The 17841-nt window shown below is 71.4% G+C and overlaps 4 protein-coding genes across 4 annotated transcripts; 1 reads left to right on the plus strand and 3 right to left on the minus strand.

Annotated features, from left to right (window-relative positions):
- Positions 1-101: 101 nt before the first annotated feature.
- ATP6V1G2 (ATPase H+ transporting V1 subunit G2) lies at positions 102-2073 on the minus strand. The gene is made up of 3 exons (XM_075017722.1): positions 1941-2073; positions 1459-1559; positions 102-1115 (listed from the first exon to the last, which is right to left on the minus strand). The coding sequence occupies exons 1-3, from the start codon at positions 2020-2022 to the stop codon at positions 942-944; spliced, it is 357 nt and encodes a 118-aa protein (XP_074873823.1). The 5' UTR covers positions 2023-2073; the 3' UTR covers positions 102-941.
- Positions 2074-2590: 517 nt separating this feature from the next.
- LOC142024697 (sialidase-1-like) lies at positions 2591-8144 on the minus strand. The gene is made up of 7 exons (XM_075016850.1): positions 8096-8144; positions 7365-7567; positions 6468-6660; positions 4136-4398; positions 3668-3850; positions 3271-3490; positions 2591-2961 (listed from the first exon to the last, which is right to left on the minus strand). Exons 1-7 carry the CDS (start codon positions 8142-8144, stop codon positions 2747-2749), a joined length of 1326 nt encoding a protein of 441 aa, XP_074872951.1. The 3' UTR covers positions 2591-2746.
- WHR1 (winged helix repair factor 1) lies at positions 8139-11742 on the minus strand. Its single transcript, XM_075016851.1, is given in 9 exon segments — positions 8139-8259; positions 8689-8764; positions 8767-8835; positions 8923-9020; positions 9261-9373; positions 9375-9401; positions 9489-9584; positions 10009-10212; positions 11542-11742. Coding segments are annotated over 9 exon segments (930 nt in total). The 3' UTR covers positions 8139-8213.
- Positions 11743-11774: 32 nt separating this feature from the next.
- On the plus strand, positions 11775-15715 carry DXO (decapping exoribonuclease). The gene is given in 11 exon segments (XM_075017726.1): positions 11775-11840; positions 12309-12569; positions 12571-12676; positions 12679-12706; positions 12944-13173; positions 13536-13706; positions 13709-13738; positions 13741-13753; positions 14214-14349; positions 14451-14545; positions 15539-15715. Coding segments are annotated over 11 exon segments (1278 nt in total). The 5' UTR covers positions 11775-11795; the 3' UTR covers positions 15702-15715.
- Positions 15716-17841: the final 2126 nt, after the last annotated feature.

Below are 17841 nucleotides of genomic sequence, written 5' to 3' on the forward strand. Positions count from 1 at the left end.
TCTGTAGAGGGAGCCGCTGTAATGCAATACCCGCCTGCCCCAGAGCTGGGTCGGAACCCAGGTGTCCTGTGGGCCCTGGAATAAGGCATCTCTGTCTGCACATTGCTGTTTATTCATCACGTTTCACAGGCACAACCAGCGCAACAGCCCAGCTGGGGGGAGCGGGGGGCCAGGGACAGCTGGTGGGAAGGCAGTTGGGGGGCTCAGGGGAAGGTTTGGGGGGCTCAGGGCAATTAATCCACTCAGGATCAGGGCACCCCTAAAGGAAGTCATGGGGGCACTGGGGCAGAAGCTCCACCCCGCCCCAGTTCCATCCCCGCACCCCAACCTGCCAGCAGCAGGGGAACTGGGGAGGCTGCAGGGGGAAAGGGGTCTAAGCCCCACCCACAGCAGACAGGACGGACCTCTGAGCAGGGACCTGTGGCAGGGGGCATTGGCTGTGGGGGGCAGCTGGACTCTGGGATACAGCGGGGGGGCGAGGGACACTCGGAGCAGCCACACAGGGAGGCCACACTGCAGTAGGGACAGATCTCAGGGCGGGGGGTGCCGGTGGAGCGAGGTGGCAGGGGAGGGATGGGGCACGCTTGGGGCGCAGCTAGAAGTGGGGAGGAGTCAGGACCAGGGGAGGAGCTAGGAGACAGGGGGTGGAGCTGGGGGCCATGGGGCAGCCCCTAGGCAGCCAGGTTGGGGTCAGGGCTGGAGCCAGGTGGAGCTAGGGGAGGAGCTAGGTGGAAGCTGGGGTGAAGCTGTGGGAGGAGCGGAGCTAGAGCCGGGGGCGGAGCTAGGGGCGGAGCTGGGGTGAGGGCTAAATAGACAAGTGGAATTTGGGCTGGGGCAAGGGGGTGAGGCTGGAGTAGGGAGCTAGGGGGTGAGGTGGGGTTAGGGGCTTGGGGCGGGGCTAGGGGTGGGGCCAGGCAGTGGGGGCAGAGCTGGGGGCAGTGCTAGGTGGACAGGCAGAAGTTGGGGTGCAGCTGGGGGCGCACATCGCACACCAGCCCCAGCAGCTGGCGCAGGACTCGCTCCTTGCCCTGGGCCTGGCCTCCCTGCATGGCCTGCACCCGCCGGCGGGTCTGCGACTCCACCTCTGCGCACACGTGGCCCCGGGAGCCCAGCGCCTGCGGGAGAGGGGGGTCAGCCCACGCCCCGGATCCCTGCCCAGGCCCCAGATCTCTACCCCCCGCTGGCCTCCCGCCCACCCCAGCTCCCTGCTCCTCCCTGCCCCCCCCTGCCCCCAGCTCCCTGTCCCCCACCGGCCTCCAGCTCTCTGCTCCTCCTTGCACCCTCACTGCCCCCCACTAGCCCCCCATCGCCCCGGATCCCTGCCCCTTGGCACCTGCCTCCAGCCCCCCACTGCCTGCACTAACCCTACCTCCCTGCCCCCGGATCCCTGCCCACCAGCCTCCCGACCCCAAGTACCCCCACTTCTCTACTCCTCCTCTGTCCCCCGGTCCCGCTCACCGCCTGCTGCTTCTGCTGGAAGTCCCGTTCCCGCTCCAGCCGGTACCGCTCAACCTCCGCCTGCGCCTCCTCCTTGGCCTGCCGCAGCCGCCGGGCCTTCCCTGGGGGGAGAACCCCGGAGTCCGAGAGCCGCCCCTCCCCCCCAGCGCACCCCGAGGTCCGGGCTGGTGCCCCCCCACCTGCGCCACTGCCGCCCTTTCCCGAGCCGGGAGAGGACCCAGGCGTCCGGCTTCCCCCCTCCCCCCCGCATTCGCGCAGGGGCTTATAGCACTGATGCTCCTGAAGGTGATGGGGCTGGCGGGGGTGATGGGGCCCCCAGTACCCCCAAACCCCGGTACGCCCCGGTACCCTGGCCCCCGTACCCCAGTACCCCCACCTCCCCTTACCCCTAGTGGCCCCCCGTACCCCGGTACCCCCACCTCCCCCGTACCCCGGTACCGCCAATGGCCCCCCGTAGCCCGGTACCCCGCCGCCGCTCTCACGTTTCCGGGCCTCCGCCACCTTCTCGGCGGCGCGTTTCTCCGCCTGCAGCAGCTGCTGGATCCCCGCCGACTGGCTCGCCATGGCCGGGCGCTACCGCCGCGCTGCAGCCCGCGGGCGGGGGTGTGGGGGGTCCTAGCGCCGCCCGCCGCACTGCGCCAATCCGCCCCGCAGCCCCCCCCCCCCCGCACACTGCGCCGCGCCCGCCCCCCCGCAGCCCCCACCAGCGCTGCCCCCCCACTCCTGCCCCACAGCCCCCCACCCACTGCAGCCCCGTTCCTACCGGCGCTGCCCCCCACAGCCCACGCCTGCCCCCCACTCCTGCCCCACAGCCCCTCGCCCACACATTGTGCGGCACCTCCCCATCCACCGCTGCCCCCCACAACCCCCTGCCACCACCGGCGCTGCCCCCCACTCCTGCCCCACAGCCCCCCGTCCACCGCTGCCCCCCACAGCCCCATCCCCACCGGCACTGCCCCCCCGCCCCACAGCCCCCCCCACCTCCCCGCCCACTGCTGCCCCCCAAAGCCCCGTCCCCAGCGGCGCTGCCCCCCCCTCCTGCCCCACAGCCCCCCACACCTCCCCATCCACCGCTGCCCCCCACAGCTTCCTGCCCCCATCATTATTTCAATGGGGGGAGGCGGGGGAAGTTCCATTTCTTTATTGCTCCCTTGGTCCCCGCGGCTCCGATCCCCTCCCAGCTGGTCTGGCCCAGCCCCAGCCCCAGCCCAGGTGGCTGGGGGTCAATAAGTTATGGGGAGAAGTGGGGCAAAGGGGGCGTGGCCAGAGCCGGGCTGGGGGGGGGGGGTCACAGGGTCCCCGAGATGCTGATCTTGGCCAATGAGATGCTCTCGGTGGGCTGGCCCACCCGCCACCCCTTCTCGTAGACCAGGTAGAGGGTGGAGGGCCAGCCGGGGGCAGCAGCCAGGGCGGAGTAGCCGCTGGGGCCCGGCCACACCTGCAGGGGGCGCTGCCAGCGGGGAGGCCCCTCTGCCGGGCTCCAGCGCAGGGTCAGGTTCACACCTGGGGGCAGAAGGGGGGTGAGTGACATGGATCTCCTGAGGACCTCCCACAGCCCCCAGCCCTGCCCCACATCCCCCAGCACTGAGCCCGGCCCCCCACCTCCCTCTAAGCCCCCCAGCCCTGCCCCCCACGTCCCCATGTGTCCCCCACCCCTTCCATCCCCCAAGCCCCCCAGCCCTGCCCCCCACATGCCCTATATGTCCTCAGCCCCCCGAGCCCAAGCCCTGCCCCCATGTACCCCCTCGACCCCCAACAGCCCCCACTGCCTCCTGCCCAGCACCACATCACAGCCCCTGGTGCCCCACGCACGCTGGCTCTCGTGGGCCGGGTTGCTGAAGAAGACCAGCCCGGCAGCCAGCGTGGCGCCGGCGGCCACGGCGGGGTCCACCAGGGTGGGGTCGAAGGTCACGGCCTCGGGGGGCAGCGTCTCGCCGGCATCCCAGCTCCGTGCCACGATGCGGCAGGCGCAGTGGTAGAAGTTCTGGTTCCGGGCGTTGATCACCAGCGAGCCATCCGGCAGCTCGTAGGGCTGGGGGGTACAATGGGATGAGTCCAGGGCCTGGGTCCTTCCGCCTCGCCTCCACCCCCGCCTTGCAGTCCGAGACGCCTCTGCTCAGCCCGGCCCCTCCCATGCATGCCTGCTCCCACCCCTCCCTGTCTGGGCACTGGGGGTAGGGCTGTCCTGGACGCCTGAGTCCCCACTCACCTGGCACTCGTCAGGGTTGAAGTCGCTGAACAGCTTAGGCTGGCCGTAGGGAATCCCACGCAGGGCCCCCCCCAGCCGCCAGCTTTCCCCGTGGTCGTCACTCAGCAGGCAGTAGATCCCGTCCAGGTCCAGCGTCCGGTGGCCACAGACGATCAGACGCCCCCGGTGGGGCTCATGGCGCTTCTGAGGCCGGGTGAGAAGAGAGAGGGAGTCGCCAGCTCCCAGGGGAGATGTGGCCCCACTGGGGTGGAACAGGGCAGGGTGGGGAGCTGGGTATACAGGGTCCCTCACCTAGCACTGACACACAGATAGCCCTGGAGCAGGGTAGGGGGGCTGGTTACGCAGGGCCCGTTCACCATGCAGAATTGCAGCTAGCTCTGGGGTGGGGCGCTGGCAAACAGCTGAGTAGAATGCTGCGACAGAAATAGGGGCAGCTCCCCCCCCCGCCCCGGCCCCCAGGGTGCCTACCTGGACGCCATGCCCCGGCCCCGGGGCGAACTTGTCTATGCCGATCTCGGCGGAGAGGTTACGGGGGCGGCTCCAGGAGACGCCGTCGTCCCTGCTGCGGATGATCATGGTGCTGGAGGCACAGGGCTGGCCTTCGTGGGCGCAGAGCGCATAAACCAGGAACACGGTGCCATTGTCCTGGTCCACCAGCACCACGCCCAGGTTCAACCCGTCCACCTGCGACCCGTCGTCCACGATGAAGGAGCTGGGCGACCACGTGGCGCCTGGCGAGAGAGCAGTGGCCCTGCCCACGTCACAGGTCTGTTGCACGACGGCGCACACACTGGTACAATGTGCGAGTCCCGACATCACTCATCCTGCACGCTGCCCAGTGAGACGCACTAGTGCATGGGGGGGGGTCACCTCAGCAGCTGGCCTGCCATATGTGAGGCTTCATCCCTTGTGCTGTCTTCGGGATCCCGCCCGGCCCTGGAGAAGAAATCACCCACCCTGCCGGGCGTGGGGAGCCCTGGGGCGCAACGAGGGGGCTGGGGCCAGCTGGTAACTCGAGGGTGAGCAGGCTGTTACCAGGGGAGGCTCTATCACTCGTAACGGACCCCGCAAACGGGCAGACTGAGCCCACGGAAGGCGGAGGAGCCGGCAGCCTGGCTCTCCCAGTGGCGGGCACACGGCCAGGGCCCTGTGCGATCCGAAAGCGTGCGCCACTTGTGCAAAGCAAAGGGGAGGTGTCCCGCTGAGAAGGCGGCAGCCCTGGGGAGAGGGCGGCGCCCGCAGGGTGGGTGAGCGACAGAGAACGCTGGGGGGGACGGGTCTGGTGGAGAACGCGGGCAGGGCAGCCGGTTCCCAGCCGGACCAGCGCGCCGCCCTCCCAGCTGCGGCCCAAAGGGCTGCAACCACCGTGTCTTTCAGGGTTTCCTACCTCTACCTCGTCCTCCTCCTCCACAGCTACGGGGCTGCAAATTAACCCCGTAGCCTCACTCCCGCCACGCAGGCCCCCCCCAGCCCTGCCAGTGCCCCTCACTCCTGCCCCACAGCCCCCCCGACCCTGCCAGTGCCCCCCTCACTCCTGCCCCACAGCCCCCCCCGACCCTGCCGGTGCCCCCTCACTCCTGCCTCACAACCCACCCCCCGGCCCTGCTGGTGCCCCCCTCACTCCTGCCTCACAACCCACCCCCCAACCCTGCCAGTGCCCCCCTCACTCCTGCCCCACAGCCCCCCCCGACCCTGCCAGTGCCCCCCTCACTCCTGCCTCACAACCCACCCCCCGACCCTGCCGGTGCCCCTCACTCCTGCCCCACAGCCCCCCCCGACCCTGCCGGTGCCCCCCTCACTCCCTGCCTGCAGCCCCCCCGACCCTGCCAGTGCCCCCCTCACTCCTGCCTCACAGCCCCCCCCGACCCTGCCAGTGCCCCCCTCACTCCTGCCCCACAGCCCCCCCCGACCCTGCCAGTGCCCCCCTCACTCCTGCCTCACAGCCCCCCCCGACCCTGCCAGTGCCCCCCTCACTCCTGCCTCACAGCCCCCCTCGACCCTGCCGGTGCCCCCTCACTCCTGCCCCACAGCCCCCCCCCGACCCTGCCGGTGCCCCCCTCACTCCTGCCCCAAAACCCACCCCCCGGCCCTGCCGGTGCCCCCCCTCACTCCCGCCACGCAGGCCCCCCGCGGCCCTGCCAGTGCCCCTCACTCCTGCCCCACAGCCCCCCCCGACCCTGCCAGTGCCCCCCTCACTCCTGCCCCACAGCCCCCCCCGACCCTGCCAGTGCCCCCCTCACTCCTGCCCCACAGCCCCCCCCGACCCTGCCGGTGCCCCCTCACTCCTGCCTCACAACCCACCCCCCGACCCTGCCAGTGCCCCCCTCACTCCTGCCCCAAAACCCACCCCCCGGCCCTGCCAGTGCCCCCTCACTCCTGCCTCACAACCCACCCCCCGACCCTGCCAGTGCCCCCTCACTCCTGCCTCACAGCCCCCCCCGACCCTGCCAGTGCCCCCCTCACTCCTGCCTCACAACCCACCCCCCGACCCTGCCAGTGCCCCCCTCACTCCTGCCCCACAACCCACCCCCCGACCCTGCCAGTGCCCCCCTCACTCCTGCCCCACAACCCACCCCCCGACCCTGCCAGTGCCCCCTCACTCCTGCCTCACAACCCACCCCCCGACCCTGCCAGTGCCCCCCTCACTCCTGCCCCACAGCCCCCCCCGACCCTGCCGGTGCCCCCTCACTCCTGCCCCACAACCCACCCCCCGGCCCTGCTGGTGCCCCCTCACTCCCTGCCTGCAGCCCTGCCAGTGCCCCCACCTGGTGCCCCACAGCCCTGGGCTCTCGGCACACACCTCCATCCGTGGAGCGCCGCAAGGCTACGAACTTGGCCCCCAGGTCGGAGGCAGAGAACTTCCGGGCCTCGGCGAAGGCCAGCACGGTGCCGCGGGGCGTGACGGTGACCAGGGGGACCCTGTAGGTGTTGACCTCACCGACCTGCCCCCCACTCACCCACAGCAGCTGCTCCAGCGTGATCAAGGGGCTGACCTGCAGGGGGCACCAGGAGCCAAAGGGTTAAGGGCTCCCTGGCAAGTGGGGCTGGCCCCATGGCAGAGCTAAGCCGGCAGCGGGAGGAAGGCAGAGCGCTCTCCTCCCGCAGGGGGACAGTACCCGAGGGGACACGGGGGGCTCCCGGGTGGGCCCTGAGGGGCTGCAGTCGGAGGGGCTCTAGCAGGTGCCGGGGGGCTGTGTCGAGGAGGGATGTGGTGGGGCCCTGGGGGTCTGTCGCCAGGGAGGTCCTGGGGGGGGTGGCTGCGTACGGGGGGGGAGGTCCCAAGATGATGCACTCGGGGGGCTGCAGCCAGAGGGGTTCCGGGAAGCTCAGGGAGCCCTAAGGGAGGTCCTGGGTGGATCGGGGGACCCTGGGGAGCTGCAGCAGGGGGATGCCGGGGGCTCCCGGGAGGATCGGAGTTTCCGGGGGGGCTGCAGCCGGGGGGGTCCCGGATGGATCGGGGGGGGGCTCCAGCCGGGGGGATTCCGAGGAGGTCCCGGGAAGTTCTATCGGGCTGCAGCAGGAGGGTACGGGGGGCGGGGGTCCCCGGGAGGATCGGGGTTTCCGGGCGGGGCTCTAGCCGGGCGGGTCCCGGGAAGCCCTGGGGGGCTGCAGCCGGGGGGTGCCGGGAGGATCGGGGTTTCCGCGGGGGCTGCAGCCGGGGGCTCGTACCCAGGGGACACTCGCAGACCGGCCCTACCTGCTCGGCGACGCCCCGGGACCCAGCGCCCAGCGCCCCACCCAGCCCCAGCAGCAGCAGTGCCCCCGCGCAGCGCGCCCCGGGGTCCCCCCATCGCTGGCGGCGAGAGGGACGCGGCCCCTTTAACGACCCGCGGCCGCCCTGCTGGCCAGGATACACTGTAGCAACCTGGGCCACGTGACGAGGCCACGCCGCGGGATTGGCTGAGCGCGCCCAACCGGATACCGCCCCTCAGCGGACGGATCGCCAGTCACATGACACTCCTCCAGGCCCCCGCCTACGACCCCTCTCTTAAAGGGCCACCGCCACGGGAAAGCGCCCAACACCTCTTTGGGGTGAGGAGGGGCAGGAGGACGCACGCCTGGGTTCGCCCGGCACTGGTGGTTAGAGCAGGGGGCTGGGAGCCAGGAGGTCTCTCCTGCTCCAGGATCTGGGGGAACCTACCATAGCCCAGGCTCACCTGCCCCCTCAGCCCTCCTGCTGGGAGCCAGGCAGAGGCAGGGCCGCACCCCGGGAAGAAGGGACCCCAGCAAATCGGGAAAGGAATCCTCCTTTATTGGCCTCCACGCCCCTTTGGCTCTGCGCAGCGGCAGCGGGGACGGAGTCACATTCTGCTGGTGGGACCCCTCAAAGCAGTTCCATTTGGGCCAGGCCACCTCCTTCACCCCCCCATGGGGCAGACACGGACGCTGCCCCCCAAGTCCAAGCCCGGCTCGGCGAAATGAATGCACCCGGCTGGCCCCACAGCCAGTGCGTGGGGAGGGCAAATCCCAGCCCCATCAAGGAGCTAAAGGAAGTCCCGTCCGACCATCCGCTCGCCTGTCAGTCCCTGTACAGCTCTGCGGAAGCTCACGGGTCGGCCAGTCGCAGCAGGGTCCCGGACGTGCTGGGAACACTGGGGAGACAGAGGCTGTTCGCCAGCTGCGACTCTGACAGCGCCCGGCCCAGCACCCACACTTCCCACCCGGGGCAGCGCGGGCCAACCCCAGCCTGGCCAGACGCACTCTCCCTAGGGCCAGCCCCCTAAACCCCAGTGATGGGGCGCAGCAGGGGGAGCTGGGAGCCAGGACTCCCGGGTTCTCTCCCCAGCTCTGGGGAGGGCGGTGGGGGCTGGTGGTTAGAGCAGGGAGCTGGGAGCCAGGATTCCTGGGTTTTTCTCCTTGGCACTAGAAGGGCAGTGGGGACTGGTGGTTAGAACAGAGGCTGGGAGCCAGGAGTCCTGGGCCTGATTCTGGGAAAGGACTGGGGGCTGGAAAATGGGATGAGGGGGGGCAGAAGCCAGACACCTGGGTTCCTTCCCATTGGGGGTTGGGGGGTCCCATACCAGTCGACCAGCTGGGCCCCAATGAGATCATGGATGTGATAACACAGCCCCAGTTTCACAGCCCGAGGCGGCCGCGGCTCTGCAGATCAGAAAGCAAAACCTCCTTGTACTTGGCCTTCTGGATCATGGCCAGCACGGCCTTGCGCCCTGGGCAGGGAGAGAGAGGTCAGTCGGCCTGTCCCCCACCACCAGCCGCCAGCTCTAACCCGACCGAGGGACACATCCTGCACCCACCTTGGAGGAAACACTTAACGAAGCGCCCGGCTCCCGGCACTGCGAGCCACCAGCTGCCGGCATCCCGGACAGTCAGGACCCCCGCGCTGACCAGCTGCCTTTGAGAGGGAACAAGAGAGACCCATCACCTCAGCGCCCCTCGCTCCAGGGACCCACCGCTGGGCCCCAGGCGTTCCTGGGTGGGTTACCTGGGGCCCTCCCCTCTGGTTGGTTATGAGAACCCCCGGGCCAGCCCAGAGATGCGCCCCCTCTGGGGTGGGGACCAGCCACATAGCACACCAGGCGGGGAAAGTGGCTGGACCAGGGCTCTGGGAGGTCGCCCTTCCCCAGCCACCCACGTGATGTCAGAGTCCTGGAAGCCAAAGTCACTCAGCATGCGGCCCTTGTCATAGCTGATCTCGGCGCAGGAGGCCAAGGCCGTCTCCAGGAACCGACGCACCGTGCCGGCGTGCTTCCTTCCCTGCCACTGCCTGCAGCACCTGGGTGAGACGGGAGGGTCACCATCCGCCAGCACCTCCCTCCGCCTGCCACTGAACTCAGCCGGGCTGCTGCCAGGGGAGACCCACCTTGTCCGTGTAGTCCTGGGTGAACGCCACCCCAAAGACGTCTGCCTCGAACCCGAGCTGGAAGAGCCGGATCAGACCCTCATCCTTCAGCCGGCTCTGCAGGGGAAGCGGACGGTTCAGCCTCCCTCCAGGGCCTTGCTGCGACTCGGGGGACCCCAGGTGCCTGGGTGGGATGGAGGGAGTCGCCCCGCCCCCAGCGTACTCCTGCAGGAGCCAGGATGAGGAAGGATCGGGGCGGCGTTGGGGGCCAGGTGACGGGAGCAGCCGACTGCCAGGCAGTAGCCTCCGGCCCTGCAGCGGATACCTGCAGTTCATGCCCCACACGCTGCGCAGGGGCCTGAGATGCACCAGACAGCAGCACTGTGGGTTCATGCCCCAGACTAGAGGGTGCATCTGAGGAGCAGGAACAGCCCCAGCCCCAGCCCCAGCCCCAGCCCCGGGACAGCAGCTAGGGGTGTGGCGTGGGGGAGGCTCACCTGGGCCGGGAGGGCAAGACCCGGGGGGGGGGGGGGGCGCTCACCAGGTGCCGGTCCACAGCCGTGCGGTCCCGCACCAAGCTGTACAGCTGGTGCTTGAGGACCAGCGGGGGCAGCGCGTCCTCGAAGAGCTGGCGTGGGAACAGGGAGACGAGATACCGCAGGGCCGCCTCCACCGCCACTGGGCCCTCTGCCACCAACAGCCCAGCATCAGTGGGAGAACCCAGGCGTCCGGGCTCCCGGATCTCCTACCACTCCCGCAGCCAGGGGCCCCACGCGTCCCGGCGCTAACCCCCTCCCGCAGCCAGGGGACCCAGGCGTCCCGGCGTTAACCCCCTCCCGCAGCCAGGGGCCCCAGGCGCCCCGGCGCTAATCCCCTCCCGCAGGCAGGGGACCCAGGCGCCCCGGCGCTAAACCCCTCCCGCAGGCAGGGGACCCAGGCGCCCCGGCGCTAAACCCCTCCCGCAGGCAGGGGACCCAGGCGCCCCGGCGCTAAACCCCTCCCGCAGGCAGGGGACCCAGGCGCCCCGGCGCTAAACCCCTCCCGCAGGCAGGGGACCCAGGCGCCCCGGCGCTAAACCCCTCCCGTAGGCAGGGGACCCAGGCGCCCCGGCGCTAAACCCCTCCCGCAGGCAGGGGACCCAGGCGCCCCGGCGCTAAACCCCTCCCGCAGGCAGGGGACCCAGGCGCCCCGGCGCTAAACCCCTCCCGCAGGCAGGGGACCCAGGCGTCCCGGCGCTAAACCCCTCCCGCAGGCAGGGGACCCAGGCGTCCCGGCGCTAAACCCCTCCCGCAGGCAGGGGACCCAGGCGCCCCGGCGCTAAACCCCTCCCGCAGGCAGGGGGACCCAGGCGCCCCGGCTCTAACCCCCTCCCGCAGCCAGGGGACCCAGGCGTCCGGGCGCTAACCCCCTCCCGCAGCCAGGGGACCCAGGCGCCCCGGCGCTAACCCCCTCCCGCAGCCAGGGGACCCAGGCGCCCCGGCGCTAACCCCCTCCCGCAGCCAGGGGACCCAGGCGCCCCGGCTCTAAACCCCTCCCGCAGCCAGGGGACCCAGGCGCCCCGGCTCTAAACCCCTCCCGCAGCCAGGGGACCCAGGCGCCCCGGCTCTAAACCCCTCCCGCAGCCAGGGGCCCCAGGCGCCCCGGCGCTAAACCCCTCCCGCAGCCAGGGGCCCCAGGCGCCCCGGCGCTAAACCCCTCCCGCAGCCAGGGGCCCCAGGCGCCCCGGCTCTAACCCCCTCCCGCAGCCAGGGGACCCAGGCGCCCCGGCTCTAAACCCCTCCCGCAGGCAGGGGACCCAGGCGCCCCGGCGCTAAACCCCTCCCGCAGCCAGGGGACCCAGGCGCCCCGGCTCTAACCCCCTCCCGCAGCCAGGGGGACCCAGGCGTCCGGGCGCTAACCCCCTCCCGCAGCCAGGGGACCCAGGCGTCCGGGCTCTAACCCCCTCCCGCAGGCAGGGGCCCCAGGCGCCCCGGCGCTAAACCCCTCCCGCAGCCTGGGGCCCCAGGCGCCCCGGCGCTAAACCCCTCCCGCAGGCAGGGGACCCAGGCGTCCGAGCCGCACCCCCACCCGGCGCATCGGGTCCCGGCTGCAGCCGCCGCTTCTTGGCCCGCAGCGCCTGCGCGACCAGCTGGCGCCGGCGTTCCATGGGGGGCGGGCCGGCAAGGAGCGAGCCCCCCGGCACGAGAGATGACGTCACCCGAGCCGGTCGGCGCCCGCGGATGGCGTCACGGGGAGCCACTACTTCCGGCCGCCGGGCGGAAGGGGTGGCCGCCATCTTTGTGGAGGGCGAGGGGTGGGGCTGCGAGCGTCGCGTTGCGTCGCTCCCAGATGACGTCGGGGCGAAAGGTCAGAAGTCGGGAGAGGCCGCGGGAGGTATCGTCACGCGGCCGGGGATTCCCCTCCCCCCCCCCCGGCGCAGGGCGCGCGGGGTGGGGGAAACTGAGGCACGGAGGCGGGGGTCGCGCGTGGGGTAGGAGGCTGAGGGGGGCGGGGGCGGGGGCGTGGGGGGGCAGGGTCCCCGTTGGGGGCGGCTGGGGGGGTCCCCCTTTGGGCGGGGGCAGGGTCCCCGGGGGGGGCGGGGGGATGGGGTACCCCTTGAGGCGAGGGTATGGGGGGGCAGGGTCCCCCCGGGGGGGGCTGGTGGCGGGATCCTCCTTGGGGTGGGAGGCTGAGGGGGGCGGGGGCGTGGGGGGGCAGGGTCCCCCTTTGGGCGGGGGCAGGGTCCCCCCGGGGGGGCTGGTGGCGGGATCCTCCTTGGGGTGGGAGGCTGAGGGTGAGGGGCCCCCGTCGGAGCAGGGTCTCAGCTGCGCCCCCATTTCACATCTGCTCCCTTCGTGCCAGGTGGCCATGCAACCCAGCTCCCGCCCAGCCAAGCGCAGCCGGCACCCTGACGCCGACGCCGACGCGCCTGGGGGCTCCCCGAAACGCAGCTGCGGGGCCCCCCTGACCCTGCCCGTGGAGCCGGCCCTCTACGCCGGCCCCTTCCCCTTCTACCGGCAGCCGGCCGAGGTGGGGCACTTCTCCCTGGACGCCCAGCGCCGCTACCACCCCGACGCCCGCCAGCTGCGCTACTTCGCCCCGCCCCCCGCCGGGCACCCTGAGCCCCCCCTTCGACCTGCGCCACGGCTACCGCCACCGCTACGTGCAGCGGGATGAGGACCGCCGCGAGGGCCTGGAGCACATACTGCGCTGGGTGGCCGGGCACCGGGACAGCTGCAGGCCCAGGGTGACGCCGCGGGGTGAGCTGGGCACGAGGCCTCCGGGGGGACGGGCTGGCGGCCACCACAGCTCTGAAGCTGCGGTGGAGTGTGTGGTCCTCCACGCTGGCAGGTGGCATCGTGCCACACACCTGGGGCAAAGGAGCTTCGGCTTCTGCTTGTGACACTCTGGGTCTTGGGTGGCCACACTCAGCTCAACCGGGTGTTAACTCTGAAACCTACTGAAAACACAGTGCAGCATCTTCTCTTTGCTCCCAGGCGCCCTGTGAACGCCGACGTCGTGACCTGGCGGGGGCACCTCACCAAGGTGTTGACGACGCCCTACGAGAGCCAGGAGGGCTGGCTGCTGGCCGTCAGCCGGTTCCGAGGCACCCTGTACGTCAGCGAAGTGGAGACGCCCGCGGCCCGGCAGCAGCGGGAGCAGCGCTCAGACCTGCTGCAGGAGCTGACCTACATGGGCTACAAGTTTGAGCACTACATGTGTGCAGGTAAATAGAACCCAGGAGTCCTGGCTACTGCCCCCCTGCTCTAACCACCAGCCCCCACTGCCCCCCCAGCACCGGGAGAACCCAGGAGTCCTGGCTACCGCCCCCTGCTCTAACCACCAGCCCCCACTGCCCTCCCAGCGCCAGGGAGAACCCAGGAGTCCTGGCTTCCGGCCCCTGCTCCAACCACCAGCCCCCACTGCCCTCCCAGCGCCAGGGAGAACCCAGGAGTCCTGGCTCCCAGCCCCCTGCTCTAACCACCAGCCCCCACTGCCCTCCCAGCACCAGGTGTCATAGCTTCCAGCGAGACCCAGGCCCTCCCTTCGTCCTGACCCCCCGCGTCCTGTGTTGTGCCTGCCCCGTAGACACGCCGGGTGGCAGCCCTGATCCCACGGGGGTGGTGAACACGAATGAGGCCTTCTGCACGGTGGTGCGCACGCGGCTGGGCCCCCACTCGCTGCTCTTCGCCGGGGAGGTGGACTGCGCCGACCCCCAGGGGCCCTGGCCGGAGCCCCCCGCCTGCTACGTCGAGCTCAAGACTGCAAGGAGCTGCACAGCTGGCCTCAGCGCCGAGCTTCTACAGGTGAGACCCTCGCCGGTCTGGTGCCCTCACTCAGCCCCTCTGCATTCCCAGGAAACCCACCCCCCCAGCAGCATGGCCCCCGGGGGTCCCCAGCCCCCCCCCACCCTTTCCCCTCTGCATTCCCAGGAAACCCCCCCCCCAGCAGCATGGCCCCCGGGGGTCCCCAGCCCCCCCCTGCCCCCCCCCCACCCTTTCCACTCTGCATTCCCAGGATTGCCCCCCCACAGCAGCATGGGCCCCAGGGGTCCCCAGTGCCCCAGTCAGCCCCCCTATGCTCACCCTTTCCCCTCTGCATTCCCAGGAACGCCCCCCAGCAGCATGGCCCCCACGGGGTCCCTAGTGCCCCAGCCACCCCCTACAGGGGCCAGGCCCGAGGCCAGTTCCCAGCCCCTGTCCCTGCGCAGGTGACGGTTGGCTGGGAGGCCCGAGGGCAGTGGCTCAGGCTGACCCCCGCCCCCAGGCACAAGCTCCTCAAGTGGTGGGCTCAGTCGTTCCTGCCGGGTGTGGCCCGCATTGTGGCCGGCTTCCGCCGCCCCGACGGCTCCGTGGCCACCCTGGAGACCTTCCAGACCATGAAGATCTTCCAGCTGATCCGGGTGAGTGCGGGGAGCTGCCCCCGGCCAGGCCCAGGCTTCTCCTTTCTCCTTCCTGCCTCCCTCTCTGCCCCCACTGGGGGCTGAACCGCCTTCCCCCCCAGGACGAGCGGGGCTGCTGGGAGCCGGCGGTGTGCGTGAGCTTCTGCCAGGCCTTCCTGGCCTTCCTCAAGAGGGCGGTGACAGAGGACGATCCACAGTGAGTACGATGTGTATCAAAGGGGCAGCCCTGTGAGTGAGTATGATGGGACCGAGGACTTCTGGCTGCTGCCCCTCCCCTGCTCTAACCACCAGCCCCCACTGCCCTCCCAGCGCTGGGAGAGAACCCAGGAGTCCTGGCTCCCAGCCCCTGCTCTAACCACCAGCCCCCACTGCCCTCCCAGCACCAGGGAGAACCCAGGAGTCCTGGCTCCCAGCCCCTGCTCTAACCACCAGCCCCCACTGCCCTCCCAGCACCAGGGAGAACCCAGGAGTCCTGGCTCCCGGCCCCTGCTCTAATCACCAGCGAGAACCCAGGAGTCCTGGCTCCCAACCCCCTGCTCTAACCACCAGCCCCCACTGCCCTCCCAGCACCAGGGAGAACCCAGTAGTCCTGGCTCCCAGCCCCCTGCTCTAACCACCAGCCCCCACTGCCCTCCCAGCGCCAGGGAGAACCCAGGAGTCCTGGCTCCCAACCCCCTGCTCTAACCCCCAGCCCCCACTGCCCTCCCAGCGCCAGGGAGAACCCAGGAGTCCTGGCTCCCGGCCCCCTGCTCTAACCCCCAGCCCCCACTGCCCTCCCAGCGCCAGGGAGAACCCAGGAGTCCTGGCTCCCAACCCCCTGCTCTAACCCCCAGCCCCCACTGCCCTCCCAGCGCCAGGGAGAACCCAGGAGTCCTGGCTCCCAGCCCCTGCTCTAAGCACCAGCCCCCACTGCCCTCCCTGCACCGGGGAGAACCCAGGAGTCCTGGGTCCCAACCCCTGCTCTAACCACCAGCCCCCACTGCCCTCCCAGCGCCAGGGAGAACCCAGGAGTCCTGGCTCCCAGCCCCTGCTCTAACCACCAGCCCCCACTGCCCTCCCAGCGCCAGGGAGAACCCAGGAGTCCTGGCTCCAGCCCCTGCTCTAACCACCAGCCCCCACTGCCCTCCCAGCACCAGGGAGAACCCAGCAGTCCGGCTCCCAGCCCTCACCCCTGCCCTCCTCCCCGTAGGCTGGTGCACTTGTTCTCCTGGGAGCCAGGCAGCGCCGTGTCCTGCACGCGGCACCGGGGCGGGGAGCACCTGGTCCTGCCGCCCTGGTACGTGGAGGCGCTGAGCAGCGGCGGAGGCGGGACGGAGCTGAGCCCCTCGCGGGCCACAGACGAGCACCAATAAAGGCTGGGCCAGGGCCGGGGGCTGCCACGTGCCTGTGTTGGGAGCGGCCGCCTGGGACCCCGGCACCCTTGCTGGGCTGCAGGCCAAGGGCCGGGGCCTCTGGGGTGAGGGTCCTGCTCAGCTGCACCAGCGCCATAGGAAGTGTGACCTTTGACCCGGCACCCCAGGGCGAGCGGCTGCCTAGCAGCTGTGGGGGAGGCGGCCAGGGGGGAACTGGCAGGGCCACCCTAAGTTGTGCCAACCCTGGAACCAAGGGGGAGAGATCTGGAGGGAACCAGCGTGGCCCAGTCACCCCCTTTCCTACTACAATGGCACAGTCCCACCCCCCTCGGGACCAGAAAACATTCATGGAGCCAACCGGGCGCAGGGCCTGGAGCAGCCCCCCCAGGCAGTGGGAAGCGGGGGAGGCAGGTAGGGCCGGGAGCAGCCCACCCAGGCAGTGGGAAGGGGGGGAGGTAGGTAGGGCCGGGAGCAGCCCACCCAGGCAGTGGCCGGGGGGGGAAGGCAGGGCCTGGAGCAGCCCCCCCAGGCAGTGGGGGAGGCAGGCAGGGCCTGGAGCAGCCCACCCAGGCAGTGGGAAGGGGGGGAGGCAGGTAGGGCCGGGAGCAGCCCCCCCAGGCAGTGGGAAGGGGGGGAGGCAGGTAGGGCCGGGAGCAGCCCCCCCAGGCAGTGGGAAGGGGGGGAGGCAGGTAGGGCCGGGAGCAGCCCCCCCAGGCAGTGGGAAGGGGGGGGAGGTAGGTAGGGCCTGGAGCAGCCCCCCCAGGCAGTGGGAAGGGGGGGGAGGTAGGTAGGGCCGGGAGCAGCCCCCCCAGGCAGTGGGAAGCGGGGGAGGCAGGTAGGGCCGGGAGCAGCCCCCCCAGGCAGTGGGAAGGGGGGGAGGCAGGTAGGGCCGGGAGCAGCCCCCCCAGGCAGTGGGAAGGGGGGGAGGCAGGTAGGGCCGGGAGCAGCCCCCCCAGGCAGTGGGAAGGGGGGGGAGGTAGGTAGGGCCTGGAGCAGCCCCCCCAGGCAGTGGGAAGGGGGGGGAGGTAGGTAGGGCCGGGAGCAGCCCCCCCAGGCAGTGGGAAGCGGGGGAGGCAGGTAGGGCCGGGAGCAGCCCCCCCAGGCAGTGGGAAGCGGGGGAGGCAGGTAGGGCCGGGAGCAGCCCCCCCAGGCAGTGGGAAGCGGGGGAGGCAGGTAGGGCCGGGAGCAGCCCCCCCAGGCAGTGGGAAGCGGGGGAGGCAGGTAGGGCCGGGAGCAGCCCCCCCAGGCAGTGGGAAGCGGGGGAGGCAGGTAGGGCCGGGAGCAGCCCACCCAGGCAGTGGGAAGCGGGGGAGGCAGGTAGGGCCGGGAGCAGCCCCCCCAGGCAGTGGGAAGGGGGGGAGGCAGGTAGGGCCGGGAGCAGCCCACCCAGGCAGTGGGAAGCGGGGGAGGCAGGTAGGGCCGGGAGCAGCCCCCCCAGGCAGTGGGAAGGGGGGGAGGTAGGTAGGGCCGGGAGCAGCCCCCCCAGGCAGTGGGAAGCGGGGGAGGCAGGTAGGGCCGGGAGCAGCCCACCCAGGCAGTGGGAAGCGGGGGAGGCAGGTAGGGCCGGGAGCAGCCCCCCCAGGCAGTGGGAAGGGGGGGAGGCAGGTAGGGCCGGGAGCAGCCCCCCCAGGCAGTGGGAAGCAGGGGAGGCAGGTAGGGCCTGGAGCAGCCCACCCAGGCAGTGGGAAGGAGGGGGAGGTAGGTAGGGCCTGGAGCAGCCCACCCAGGCAGTGGGAAGGGGGGGAGGTAGGTAGGGCCGGGAGCAGCCCACCCAGGCAGTGGGAAGGGGGGGAGGTAGGTAGGGCCGGGAGCAGCCCACCCAGGCAGTGGCCGGGGGGGAAGGCAGGGCCTCGAGCAGCCCACCCAGGCTGTGGGGGGTGGGGGGAATGGAGACCAGTGGTTGCTGGCCAAGGCAGGGGAAAGGAGCCCAGCTGCACCCCCCACTCCAGCAGAGGAGACCCAGAACTCCTGGCTGGGGGAGCAGTGGGGCACAGGGCCCCCCAAACACCCAGCAGGGACCATGTGGTCACAAGGGGACTCACCCTGCCCGCTCCCCCCATGCCCCCGCTGTGGGGGGTGATCGCCCCTGTTCCCAGCTGTAGGGCGAGGTCGCCCTCTCCCCAGTCAGGGCCGCACGCCA

This window comes from Carettochelys insculpta, chromosome 22 (assembly GCF_033958435.1).
Source record: "Carettochelys insculpta isolate YL-2023 chromosome 22, ASM3395843v1, whole genome shotgun sequence".
NCBI lineage: Eukaryota > Metazoa > Chordata > Testudines > Carettochelyidae > Carettochelys > Carettochelys insculpta.